General features: G+C 37.4%; 1 protein-coding gene across 12 annotated transcripts in view; it reads left to right on the forward strand.

Annotated features, from left to right (window-relative positions):
• dnm1a (dynamin 1a) overlaps positions 1-15136 on the forward strand; it is a 68814-nt gene that overhangs the window by 38226 nt on the left and 15452 nt on the right. For all 12 annotated transcript variants that reach the window (XR_012365625.1, XR_012365626.1, XR_012365622.1 and 9 more), the window contains exons 16-20: positions 12599-12708; positions 14238-14349; positions 14473-14484; positions 14560-14730; positions 14818-15059. Coding sequence is in view for 6 of the 12 variants with exons in the window: in XM_073861222.1 (XP_073717323.1) it covers positions 12599-12708; positions 14238-14349; positions 14473-14484; positions 14560-14730; positions 14818-15059 (647 nt within the window). In the remaining 6 variants the exon portion in view is untranslated. The remainder of the gene's footprint in view (positions 1-12598; positions 12709-14237; positions 14350-14472; positions 14485-14559; positions 14731-14817; positions 15060-15136) is intronic.

The following is a 15136-nucleotide window of genomic DNA, read 5'->3' on the forward strand; positions in this document are numbered from 1 at the left end:
GTAAGTGTGGGAGAGTTTATAATGCTTCAATCTGATAGGAGGACACATTTCTCTGTGCATATAGCGCTGGTCATATCAGTGATGAAACATCAGGAAAACATTTGGCTTTTTATCAGAAACTTAACAACCAGTGAGAATATTAAAATGTTAGTTCATAGATCTGCTCGATTGCACGATTTTTGCCCTGATTTTGACTCGCCGACAGGTTTTGATAAATCGCAGACAAATGCCCGAAATCACAGGCAAATTGATGCTCATGCATGTGACACAGTGTGAATTATCAAAGACGCGTTCTGAGAGAATTGCCAACGAGTCGCCGACACCCGTGAGATATCTGGCATGCTAAATATCTGGACCTGTCGGTGATTCAAAATCATGCTGTGTAAAATGTGTTTTGACTGAAAATAACATCGGCGATGACCTACAGCCAATGAGAGAGCAACATACAGGAGTCTCCCCAACCATTTCCTCCTTTATAATCTTTATTTCTTTTTTTCTTTCTGCTGCAAATGAGCGCACATGCAATTCGTATGGCAATCTTCTTGCGGGCCACCATTTTTAGTAATAATCCCATTCTTACGTGAAAACTCTGGTCTTGCGCGCGGCCTCGCAATGTTTCCTTCGCGTCACTTCTGCGTGCGTTTGATTGTGAGACGTAGTTTGCAGACCGGGACAAAGTTGTCGGTGATTCTTTCTATGGTAAAGTCATGCGGTTTTGAAACGCCCTGTCGCCAATCCATCATGCAGTCTGAAAACAGCAGCGACTGAACGCTACCCCAGATAGTCGCGCAGTGTGAAAACATCTGTGACCCAACTAGTTTAAAAATCATGCAGTCTGAACTAGGCATAACTAAATCATTCTTTTTTATTTACTTAGAGCAGTGGTTCTCAAACTGGGGTCCGGGACCCCCAGAGGGGCCGCGAGATGGTGCCAGGGGGCCCCAGTTTTATGATTTTATAAAATAGATTAATTTATCATGAATTCTGTGTAATTAAACCTTAAAAAATAAGGCTACTAACCAACAGCACTACTTTGTATAATTTAATATGTTTTGTTTAATTAAAATATTACATTTTTGAACAAATTTGTCGTAAATTTTCTTTGGGGGGGCCGTGAAGGAATGCACCATACACAAGGGGGGCCGCACACTGAAAAAGTTTGAGAACCACTGACTTAGAGACCTCGCTTGGGTATTTAAGCCACCAAATACTGACATCTGAGATATCAGTATGGTTAAAAACATCTTCATTTTTTTATGGTAAGGTTGACATTTGAATGGCATTGCTCATAAGCATCTAGAAAAGATGAAATATAAAGCTTACAAAATTTATTTTAAATCTTATTAAGTCATGCGATGGTCTAATAACTGTGTTATAACTGTGGTTATTACATAGTATTAATACATAACTTTCAAAACATGTTTTTTGTACATTTAAAAAAGATGCTGAAGCATAAAATGTAGATGTATTTGCTACATTTAAATACAATCCGTTTTTAAAGCTACAAAACGTAAAACATATACAAATCTTTTATACCATAAAGATTGCTGTATAATTTCCCTTTAAAGGATTAGTCAATTTTCTTAAAAACAATCCAGATAATTTACTCACCACCATGTCATACATAATGTTGGTGTCTTTCTTTGTTCAGTCGAGAAGAAACTACGTTTTTTGAGGAAAACATTCCAAGATTTTTCTAATTTTAATGGACTTTAATGGACCCCAACACTTAACAGTTTTAATGCAGTTTAAAATTGCAGTTTCAAAGGACTCTAAACGATCTCAAACAAGGCATAAGGGTCTTATCTAGCGAAATGATTGTCATTTTTGACAAGAAAAATTAAAAATATGCACTTTTAAACCACAATTTCTCGTCTATCTCTGGTCATGTGGCGCGCCAACGCGACCTCACGTAATTGCGTAATGCCATGGAAAGGTCATGTGTTACATATATGAAACGCACATTTGCGGACACTTTTAAAACAATAAACTGACACAAAGACATTAATTAGTATCATTCGACATACAACACCGTCGGAACGGTCCTCTTTCTCACACTCGTAAACACTGGGGCGTAGTTTCGCATTCGTCATCCGTGACCTCTTGACGTGCTGATGTATTATGTGAGGTCGCACTGGCGCGTCGCAGGACCGGAGGAAGACTAGTTGTTGTTGTTTAGAAGTGCATATTTTTTATTTTTCTTGTCAAAAATGATAATCGTTTCACTAGATAAGACCCCTATGCCTCGTTTGGGATCATTTGGAGTCCTTTTTTTTGAAACTACGTTGAATCTGCAAGTTTAAACTGCATTAAATCTGTTACATGTTGGTGTCCATTAAAGTCCATTAAAATTAGATAAAATCCTGGAATGTTTTCCTAATAAAACATAATTTCTTCTCAAGACATCAACATTTTGGATGACATGGTGGTGAGTAAGTATCTGGATTTTTTTTTAAGAAAATGGTCCTTTAACCATTTTATCGATTATGTTACCACCCTAACCCTACCCCAAACCTTACCCTTAACCTAAACCCTAATTATACCAAAAAATTAAATATGTATTCTTTTAATATTACGCAACGTAATGGACAGAAATGTGTTGGACATTTTTTGTAACAATAGTTACAATATAGCATTTAAAAGATATTTTAAGCTGTTAATATTACAGACCTACCCAAACAGTTTATTAAAATCACGTACTGTTAAAATAAATAGCATAACAGACAGACAAGTGTAATCACAATAGCTTATTTATTTCAAATATTCAAAAGCAGTACCAAAAGTAGTTAAAATGACCATGTACCGCCGTCCTCCCTGGAGTATATGATGAAGTATAGAGAAGTATTAAAGTTAGTAATCCACCAGAACATTAATCCTGCTTCTCTCTGTCAAGGCGTGCACTTCAAATTTCAAAAGTACACCGACTGAAAGACGACAATTAATGTTGCAAATCTGTGATGTAACACACAAGAGCCAATTACGAAAATTACGAAATTTGCCATTTATGGTCACTGTTAAGAACTGGGATCAAGATCGCTGGATAAATGGTTGAATTTGGATTTGTTTCTCGCAATCGTATGAATTTTTTCGATGAGAATTACAGCAAATGAATAAAATTAACATCTTTTGTGAATTTATGTTGGTTTTTTGGTGCAATTATTGTTGCATAGGAGAAAACACCTTTTGTGTGTCATGTGAAACAAACTAAATATTGCAAAATGGTTAAATGATTACAGGAAAGTTATTCATTTTAAGGTTTTAAAGTGTAGTCTTGTTTAATATTGTGTAATTTACTGAAAGTCATGAACTTTTCATTAGTTAAATGACTAAACTGTCTTAAATAAATAGGTCGACTGAAAACTAAGAAACGCCAATGCCCGCGATTTTAATAATTATGAATACATACAAATCTGTACGTCTGTAAAGCTTTTAATATGTAAATAATTAACGTATTAGTCCTGTCAAGACATCGATATGTTTCAGTGTGTATGAAATAGCATCAGATCTTTGTTGTTGAAGAGACAGACAATGAATGTTAATACAGCATCACTTTCTATGTGAATGCATTGATTTTTAGGATTTCTGGAGCTCAGTTGGTAACCAAACGTCGTCTGTCTCACCTACATGTGAGGTTGTTTAACAGTGGACTTCAAAGCAGCGTGCTGAGGGTTAATGTAGTTAACATGTGTCTGTAGATGTTCGTCTGTGTTCAGTGGGTTTCTGTTCTTCTGCACTGACGTTTTTGCGGTCGTGTTGCTTTTTTATTTTTTCTATTGTTCCAAAGATAGACCTTTTCTTTTAAAACACCCCGACGGATGAGCTCAGCAAAATACGAGGCTTTGCCAAGCACACAGAGTATAAACACTGCGGATTTACTCTGTTGCATTTCATAGCATCTGCATCTTGTCAACCGATGCAATGATCTAACACGCTTTCGGTGCATAAATCAAATTTGACACGTGTATTTGATGTATTATTTATATATTGTATTCATGCATTTTGCAGACAAAGTGAGTTACGTTGCATTCAAGCAATACACAGTATCAGTATGTGTCAAACCCTAACACAACTGAGCTACAGGAACACATTCTGCTCTATTCACTAACCTAGTAATCTAATGAGTTGATATTTTAAAAAGCTACGACCCCCTTTAAATATCTTCATTGTAGTTCGCCGCTTTGTGTTCGCTTACTTCTAACTTCTTTTTCAATGGAGCAGTTTGACTGCAACTTTTTTTTAATAATAATCTTAACTTTCTCCAGCAGTGTTTAAAAAACCTCATGGATGTCCGGAACGCTGCAGCATGCCAGGGAAAATCTCAGCTTTTGATGTTTTTCCTGCTTTGCAAATGAATTAAAGACAGAAAAGGAAAGAAAAAGGCATGCATTTCGAAAATTGTTGTTGGCCTCTGCTGACGGCGCAGTCATTCTGGTAATGAGGGGTTAGAACGGCATTATTGCTCCCATATGCCTCCCTGCGTCTCTCTGGCCTTTGATGCGAACCCAAGACACCAGCGCTATTCAGTCTTACACACACACACACATACAAAAATAGACACACACGTATACAGACACACATACATTCACATATGCAGCTTTTAAAGCAACAGCTTTCTTTTTTTATTTTGGTTTGTACTTTCACATTCATCATTAGGTCTGATTTACTTTAATTTGATCAGCTTTACGGATCAAGAATCACATTATAACTTATATAACTTATATAATGCATACATCGTCCTCAAAAGTGTGCGTGAAAGTCATTTGTGTTTAGATTAGCGCAGTCGTCCATGTGAAGTGTGTTTATGAATCGAGTCTGAACTTCCTTCACTTTTATAATTGCGCCGTATTAGTCATACGAAAAACAAAACAATGGAAAATATTTCGAGTTTGGCCTTTGTGGTTGCCAATAGGAGAAAAAAATTCCAAAACAGATCTCCGAAAAATCTCTGCCGTTTTTCCTAGGGAAGACATTTAGAGACGTTGATACTTGAATGAAACAGCTGAATCCATAACTGGTCTAAGATATGAAAGAGCATTTTCCTCCGGATAGAAATTAAGTTTCATACTGACTTGAGTTTTCTTCAGTCACAGGTTATGCGCTATTCTTATGATTTTAACAAGGTTAAACTATCTCATGGCATTGCGTACGTATTTTACGAGGTGGAAATTTTCTATGTGCACATTTAGGTGATTCTCACGAAATCCAGATTTAGAAGGTGTGCATCAGATTTTTTTAAAAAAGCCATTGAAGCCCATTTTTTTTGCACAAATAAGATTAAGATCTGAACTTACTATAATCATTATTTTTAGAGGATTTAAAAAACATTTCCTATATAATTATTTACATTTTTAGATTATTATCATTACCCCAACATGATATTACATTAAATATATGCATTTACAAACTCATGTTTCGGTAATCAGAACTAAAAAGTTGAAAAATTTCAAGTTTTATCTGGAGAGAAAAAATAAGAACTGCTGACCTGGTAGCCATCTTGAGTGTCACAGTCAATTATTTACCTTACAACAATTTTTTTTTTAAATGTAAGTTCATTGAGGGCTTAAGCAATGATTGAAAATGGTTGCGGAGGATGAGAACACCTTTGGACACCTTTATACTCCTTATTATTGTCTCTACATTTACCAATGATCACCTAATACCACATGTTTCTTTACTGTAAATATTTATGGTATAACATGCACTGAAGCTTTTTATTTTTTAGATTTTTTAATTATAAATATTTCCATGTCAAAGAACCCAAATTCAGTTGTTGCGGTAATGAAAAATTTCCCCTTAAATGTAAAAAAACAACAACATTGATTTGAAATCATGTGCAAAATAGTACATGAAGAGATATTTGTAACTGTATGCTTCTTATTTTGATACTCATGACACCTCATAAGTCTATTTTCGCGAGAATCACCCGTACACTGTAAAAAAATTCCGTAGAAATTTCAATGTTATTGCAGCTGGGTTGCCGGTGGTTTGCCGTGGATTTGCATTTGTGTTGTTTGCTGGCAGGAGTTTGTTCGGAGTTAGATGGATATTGAATATTGGCGGGTCTTTGTCTTTACAGAATAAAACTATACAATGGCAGCCTCATGCAAAGCATTCTGGGAATCAGAAATCATCATCAACCTTTTTCTGTTTTTTTGCTTCAGATTTTGTTTCTCAGAATGTTTTGCTTGATGCTGTTTTTTTGGTTTTACTCTGTAAAGACAAAGACTTGTAAATGTTTACTGTTCATTTAACTTTGAACAAACTCTTGCCAGTAAATAACACAAATGTAAATCTACGGTAAATTACCGGCAACCCAGCTGCAATTTCTACGGATTTTTTTACAGTGTATGATGTGCTTTCACCACTGTGACATTGATGATCATTCTGTATTTATGCGAATTAGCCAACTCGTAAAATATACGAATTCTCGTGAGATCAGGCTGTTGGAGATCTGGAGGAGACGCTGATGAGAACCAATGAGACTTTATGAGACCATATGGAGAATCATTCACCGATGTGTGTGTGTGTGTGTGTGCGTGTAGGAGGTCAGAAGTCAGGACTGATACACATTGCTATTTGACTTCTCACCCTTTGATGGTTTCCATGCATGCTTCTGTTCTGTGTGTGGTGGCAGCGCTGTGGTTTGTTGGTCTTTATGTGTGACTCTGTCTGGTTTTGTATTTTAAAAATACACACATTAACCCCCAAAATACACAGAAAAGTCATTGGCACCCGGGTAAAGATATATTTTAACTCCACTTTACTCTATATTTACTTACTCTTGTAAATCTGAAATTTCTGTCTCCTCTTAAATCCGAACTTCATTACCAAAAAGTCTACAGTGTGATGATGCAGTATAGTTTAGCAACAGACAACCAATCATGATCTGTCTCAGTGCTTACCTCATTAAATACTCAGAGAAACGTTTATAAACTGTGTTAGCTTTCAAGTCAGCACATTGGTTTCTGTGTTTTTACAAACCTAGTAAAAGTGTTTAATGAGCACTATTTTCTTTTCACATAGAACTGTCAAGCACTTGTGAAAACTGCATCCTCCAATCAAATCGTCTGATTTTAAATGCACTTCCAGACATCTGAGTGCAAAGGTTTTTAAAGGTCTGCATGCCTAAAAAAGCTTATAGCCACAGAAACACTGGAGTCATGACGTCTTTAAACATGCAAAACCAAACGGCTAATGCAGTTATCATTTTTCAACACAGTAGGAGATTTAATGAGTTTATGATTGGTTGTCTGTTGCTAAAAACACAAGCGGTGCTCTGCAGTTTCATGACCAAAATGGTGATTATGAAAATGATGAATTTTCATGTTTGTAGGTCACTTTGGATAAAAGCATCTATCAAATGCCTAAATGTGAACATACTGTAAAATCACAAACTGTGAAGCTTTGACTTACATGCGTTAAAACTGGACCTAACCTGAGGTTTAATAAGATGCTACATAAAAAAAGTCTCATAAACTACCAGCTTATCTATGAAATTAAAATGAAATAAATGAGTTGTGGAGAATATTGAAGCAAAAGGAGTCAACAAATGGAAACCCCTTTAACATCCAAGAATTAAAGGAAAACACCACTGTTTTTCAATAATTTACTATGTTCTTACCTCAACTTAGACAAATTAATACATACCTATCTTTTTTCAATGCGTGCACTTAATCGTTGTACAGCGCGGCGTGAATGTATTAGCATTTAGCCTAGCCCCATTCATTCCTTAGGATCCAAACAGGGATGAATTTAGAAGCCACCAAACACTTCCACGTTTTCTCTATTTAAAGGGGTGGTTCAATGGTATTTCATGGATTCTGACTTATTAACACAGTTATAGAGTTGTTTCCTCATGCTAAACGTAGACAAAGTGTCAAAAAAGCAGTTGGACGTATTACAGAGTATTTCTGTGCCGAATGCACTTCGTACAAGTTTCGGAAAGTTTTTTTCCATTACAGGTCCGGCTTACGTTTCAGAGGTTTTCTATACGTATCACTTCTAGATTTACACTGCTTTATTTAAATCAACTTAAACAGTCAGGCGGTCGAGTCCCGAGCCACCAACGACGAGTCAACTTCAGTGTTACACAGTTTTCACTTAGGAAGCTTTTGTATATAACGTTTGGGTGGTGAAAGTGTAAAACATGTTAACAAGGCACATATCAGCAGCTGACCATACTGATCTTCCCATATTAGTGGATTTTATTTGTCAAAAAAAAAGATATAATAAAAATAAAAAATATAATGTTTTGAGAATTTCTGAGATCATTGTGTCGCGTTGGTCTTAAATTTCACTCATAACTGTGAGGATAGGACAAAAAACAATGGAACTCAAACGCAGACGACGTCGGGGAAGTGAACACTGAACATTTATTTAACTTAGAGCACTGAAAACAAAAGCCCACGTGGGGGCAACACAACATTAAACATGACTTTCAAAGACACTGACAAAACACTAAATCAACAAGACTCTGATGTAACATTAAAACTGAAATAAACAAACATAATAATGCTCATCAGTACACAATGACCCAGCACAAGACAAGAGACAAGAGGAGATTAAATAGGGGAAAAACTAAACAAGATAACAAGGGCAACACAGGTGAATGGGATAAACTGATAATGAATAATTAACAGGAGAACAAGGGGGCGGGGACTAGGAACGAGACACCAGAGGCACATGACCCAAAATACAAGGCCATGAGCCCCAATGTTGTGGGGTCTACGTTTTTTATCCATTTTATTTTGATGAAGATGACACAATATAACATTGCGACTACATGAAAAGAGCTTTAACTGTTATAAAAATACAGATTTGTGAGAATTTGTGGAACTGAGGGCGTGAAAATAAACACGAAATTGGTCGGATTCACCACATGACAACAATCACGTGTGTTTCGTGTGTATTTTCACGCCGTCAGTTCCACAAATGCTCACAAATCTGTATTTTTATAACAGTTAAAGCTCTTTTCATGTAGTCGCGATGTTATATTGTGTCATCTTCATCAAAATAAAATGGATAAAAAACGTAGACCCCACTTCATTGGTATTTAAATAATATATGCTTATGTTGAACTTTATTCTTGTGAAAACAGATGATGTAAGCCTCTTCAGTTCCACTCATGCTCATACACGGACATTCAAAACAGTATAATTCACTTTTTATGTAGTTTACATCTTACAAATCATGTTTAATGCGATTAAGCAAGCAAACGGCACGTGATCAGCCATGCTTGACGTAAATGCCGTAAACTACGGGAAGCACAGCGCGTCCGACTTCACGTCTCCGTTTTCAGCTCCTCCCGCACGCGGCTAATCTCGCCGATCGGTTACATCCAGCCGCAGCCGATGTCGAACACACCTACTGTCAGAACCCTGCCATCATGATAAAACCTAAATATAAAACAAGACTCCGATGGCAGAGTCCTGACAATAATAGTCTTAAAAAGGTCTTTAAAAGTCTTAAATTTAATTTGGTGAAAGTTCTCATTTTGCATCCGCTTAAAAATCGCCATGTTTTATTTTGTGCCACCATCCTTTACTCATGTAACTACTCATGTATCAGTCTTTAAATAGGGAAAACATGGAAGTTTTTCTACACTCATTGGCCAAACGTTGCAAATTCCCACATCTGTAACATGCTCTACCTTGACTATGATGTCTTATGCACTCTCATTGAAATCGATGTTTCTGAACGTTGAGCTTGCAAATCCTTTTCATCTCTATTGGCTGTTTCCAATGCTTGAGCTGAAGAATGCTTTCAATGCCTTCTCAAACGTTAACTCTGATTCTGCCAGCAGTCTACGTTTCTATTACAATCATGAGCCAATTTCCTTAATACTGCCACATACTCAAGAACACTTTTCCCCTCATCTCTTGATCTTGAATTGAGTTTAAACCGTTGTACAATCTCACTGGGTTTTGGATTGAAATGTTTTTTTCAGTAAATCCACTAATTCTCCAAAAGTCTTTGTTTCTGGTTTAACTGGACTAAATACATTTCTCAGTAGACTGTATGTTTGATTTCCTACAGTATAGCTTTTTCTTTGGGTGCTTCTGTAATCTTATTTGCCTCAAAGAAATGTTGCAAAATTTCACAATACTCTTCCCAAGACTGCGACTGACTATCTATTGGTGTACCATGTTGGCCATCTTTTTTTCCAAAGCTCCCACTTGTATAGATCCAACTTTTTCACCTTTTCAAAACTTCCTTTTCCCTGCTTTTATCCTCGTCGCCAAAATGTAATAGCTTGAAGGAGACAGATCTATTCAAGATGAAGGATTTTACTTAGAAGGAATCAATCTATAACAGCATTAAAAAAAGGTATGTATTAATTTGTCTAAGTTGAGGTAAGAACATAGTAAAATATTGAAAAACAGTAGTGTTTTTCTTTAAGAAAATCATTGTTACATTGTAGATTAAATACAAAATAAAAGACATTTGTGACCCTGGACCACAAAACCAGTCATAAGTCGCACGGGTATATTGTAGCCAACAATACATTATATGGGTCAAAATAAAAATATGCCAAAAATGATTAGGATATTATGAAAAGATCATGTTCCATAAAGATATTTATATCAAATATTATTTATCGTTAGTAATATGTGTTGCATTTGGACCACTTTAAAGGTGATTTTTTTTGCACCCTCAGATTCCAGATTTTCAATTAGTTGTATCTCGGCCTCCTATCCTAACAAACCATACATCAATGGAAAGCTTTTTATTTAACTTTTGTGGTCACTACATAAATGTTAACTTCACCAAAAAGAAAAAAGAATGCGTATGAGATGTATGAGATGAGATGTGTCAGACATGAACAGACGTATTCTTTTGTTCTTTCATTGTCTTCCTCTGACTGTACTCGACTCTTCATATAATCCATCACTCTCAATCCCTCCTTCGCTTTCTCAAATCTGGCCCAGCAAAAGGAAAACTGTGAGTCATGATGTGTGTGCGTATGTGAGACAGACTTCAGAGATGACGTCATCCTCACGTGCGCCGTGGCAACTGCATGATATCTGATGTTGAACACCTGTACCAGCTGTCATATGTACCTGGCCAACAGAAAACACTTTACACATTCGGAAACCCCCCGACGTTCATAAAACACAGACTTTTGCTTGTTTAACGTAGATGAGAATTTTTTTACTTTTCAACAATGTCTCAAACTTTGCTCAGAAGTCAAAACATCAACATTAACATTTAAAAGTCAGAGACCTCGAATATAATGTAAAGTTTATGTAAAATAAACTCAAATATTTCTCTTTCCTGAGCTATAATATTCTCATTTTAAAGATCTCTATAAGAAGTAACATCTGAGTAATATACTGTACTGTAGTTTTCCTTTCTAAAGCTCTTTATCCATGTTAGCGTGAAGGAGAACCGGCATCGCACCTCTCGTAGTCTCTGCAGCTGGAGGTGTCGCAGCTTTTTTAGTCTCGCAGCTGGTCAAGTCTGGAGGTCAGTGTGTTTTTATGGGCGGTTGAATGAGGCGCTACAGCAGGGCGTGGTACTCGCTCTGGTGGCAGGGGAATACCGGGCTGTGCCCGCCGGGCTCCGGGCCCCTTACGGACCGCCAGATGGCTGTGGTGCACCAGTCAGGCTGAAGTCTGCGTCGCCCGCCCGCCCTGACGGTTTATTTTAGGTCTGACGGCTCTAATCAGTTCCAGCCGTGTGTGGCGGAGAAAAACCTCTCTCTTAAATTTATATATAGTTCATACACACACACTTTCCTCTGCAATGTTACTGATGCTTTCTTAATTGTGTTTGATCAGTCAGTCATCTGTATTAATATTAGGGATGTATCGGCCTATAATCTGTATTGGCAGATAAAAGCATTTTTCCCAACATCCGATGTTTAGGGCAGATTATATCCTGGCGTTTAAAAACTCATACTGTATGATTATTTTGAATAAGGTGACAATGATAGGAGTAAAAAACTAAACTATCGGAAGATGTCATTCCAGGTAATTTAATCTGAAGAAACTTCAGCATGTAAAGTGTCCGGCAGTGTTTGAGTTACAGACATAAATCCTGCGGCTTGAGGAGAAACTCAATGATCTGACTGATGGTTTCTGCCCGATAAAACAGCCAAGAACATTTTGTCGACTCATATAGGAGCCGAGTCAAATCTACAGACCAGAATATGACACAGACTCTTGACTTTTAACCGAATAGCCACCCAGAAACCCAACCAGTCCCGACTGACCCTAGAACCCGCCAACCGACGCATTGAAAACCACTCCGGACACCTTAGCAATCACATAGCAACGCTGTAAAAATGTTAAAGTACACCACTTTGAAATGATTTTAGTCTAGATCTGTGATTCATTTCTGTTTTGTGTACATCTGTTTCTTGGTTTTGTTCTTTATTTGCCTTCGGTTCTGTCGCCTTCGTTTATAATCAAATTCTAGTTGTTTTATTGGCACGACAGAATCGTATCAAACTTCACTGAAACACAATAAACTGCATATCTCTCTCTCTCTCTCTCTCTTTCTCTCTCTCTCTCTCTCTCTCTCTCTCTCTCTCTCTCTCTCTCTCTCTCTCTCTCTCTCTCTCTCGCTCTCTCGCTTTCTCTGCTGCCCTCTACAGGAGAAAGAGAAGAAGTACATGCTGCAGGTGGACAATCTGAAGTTCAGAGATGTGGAGAAAGGTTTCATGTCCAGCAAACACATTTTTGCCTTGTTCAACACTGAGCAGAGGTCAGTGGTAATACAGCACGACATGAATTATAAACCAAAAATCTGACACTGGCAGCCATCATTTACTGTACCAAATCTATTTAAGATGTCAATATGAACTTTTCAAATATAATCCCTGCTGAAAAACAGCTACAACCAGTCTGGTGGTTGTGGCTAGAAGGGTTACAACAACGGCCAAAATCTTGTGAAATTTCACTAGATGAACACATCTAGAATAGTTGGTTTTGATTATTTTTTTCAGAAATAATGTATATTAGCAATATGAACTCATTCCCCGCAGGATTTTTAAAAAAAAGGTGCCAGTCAGCAGCAGTATTTTTTATGATTTTCACAAAAGTCTAATGCCTTCCAGAAAATGTTCTTCTTTAAATATCAAATGAAAGAACAGATAGTTTATTTCTTTTTAACAATAAAAAACACACATTTCATCATATCTTCATTTCTTCTCTCACATATGGGTAGGTTTCTTGAAAAATACCAAATTTTGAGCAAAAAGCTAAGATAATTGTATTACTTTTGTTATACATGGAGGGGACATGGAGCAAAAATTAAATAAAGTTTAGTTTCGCGTGCACACGTGAAACTACCGCGTGCACACGTGAAACTACCGCGTGCGCACGTGAAACTATTGCGTGTGCACTTGAAACTATCGCATTTAGTTTTGCATGCTCAGGGGAAACTTTTGCGTGCGCACAGGAATCTTTCACTTTCACCTGTGCGCGCGCGAAAGTTTCACGTGAGCACGCAAAACTAAACTTTTGATTTTTTTTACTCCAATGTCACCTTAGGGGCTCGGTAGAGATCAGATTCAGAACACACACAGAGTTTTTACTGTATTTAACTGAGTAAATGCTTCAGTTTTTTTAAAGTTGGGTAATAGCACCACCTGGTGGAAAACAGCGGAAATACAGATTGCCGTAAAAACTCGTCATTGGCAGTAAAGCAGTTTTCTCTTAATTGACGAGATAACTCGTCCATGGCGGGGAAAGAGTTAAAGGCACATATGCCCATTTTTACAAGATGATATAAGTCTTAGGTGTGCCTATAATATTTTCATGTGTTAAATGCGAATGAGTTACACCTCCTCACTCCTTTACTAAAAGACAGTGAGCGCTTTTGGTAAAATACTAATCTGATTTCTATGAATACAGCCTGAGACAAAAGTATCTTTAGCCGCATTAGCGCTACAACATGCTAGCAAACACATTTAGAAAAACTTTTTCAGGCAGCGGCCGTAGGCGGGGCTTTATCAGTGTGACATCACATTGACAAGAGAATCAATACACCATGTCTAATGAGACTACTTTGGTTTAATGGGGATTAAACAAGAAGGAGAGGGTGGATTTTTTTGTTTTTTCATTGTTCAGTGTTTTTTCAACACACATTTATGTCCACACACCTTGTAAAAGTGGATTTTGCATCATATGTGCCCTTTAGCTGTACAAATATTTGTATTTGGATTGAAAACCGATTATATTAATTATAATAATTATATATAATTATATAACCGATTTTAATGCATCTTACAGGAACGTGTACAAGGACTACAGACAGTTGGAGTTAGCCGTTGAGAGTCAGGAGGAGGTGGACGGATGGAAAGCTTCATTCCTGCGAGCTGGTGTCTACCCTGAACGTGTGATGGTGCGTTCATCTGCTTAAATCTTTAACATAAACAAAGCATCATTCAGTTATGAATTTGAGAAACATTGTTTGAATGTTTTTTTTCTCTTCCTGTCTTTTCTATGTCCTGTGCTGTAACACAAGGAGAAAGATAAGGTATGATCATTTAGTTGTTATTTTTATTTTCCATTTCTCCCAATGTTCTCCGTCTCATTGTTTCCATGTGTGCAGAGCGACGCCGGTGAGGAGAACGGTTCAGATGGTTTCATGCACTCCATGGATCCACAGCTGGAGAGGCAGGTGGAGACCATCCGTAACCTGGTGGACTCCTACATGGGCATCGTCAACAAAACCGTACGAGACCTGATACCCAAGACCCTCATGCACCTCATGATAAACAATGTAAGTAGCCTGATATCAGAACATCACCTGAAAGTTTCACCCAAAATCAGCTAGACTGATCTGTGTGTTTTCTCCATGTATGTCTAGACTAAAGAGTTCATCAATGCCGAGCTATTGGCTCAGTTGTATTCGTGTGGAGATCAAAACACGCTCATGGAGGAATCGGCAGAACAGGCCCAGCGTCGAGATGAAATGTTGCGAATGTATTTCGCTCTTAAAGAAGCGCTGAACATCATCGGAGACATCAGCACCACCACTGTCACCACAGCTCTGCCTCCACCCGTGGATGACTCGTGGCTTCAGGTGCAGCGCACCGGCTCTGGAGGACGGTATGTTTAGATAGATAGATATTTTAAGGATTGTTTAAAACCAAACCGATTCACTATGGAAGTCACGTCTCTCTCAG

This window comes from Misgurnus anguillicaudatus, chromosome 22, assembly GCF_027580225.2.
Source record: "Misgurnus anguillicaudatus chromosome 22, ASM2758022v2, whole genome shotgun sequence".
Classification (NCBI taxonomy): domain Eukaryota; kingdom Metazoa; phylum Chordata; class Actinopteri; order Cypriniformes; family Cobitidae; genus Misgurnus; species Misgurnus anguillicaudatus.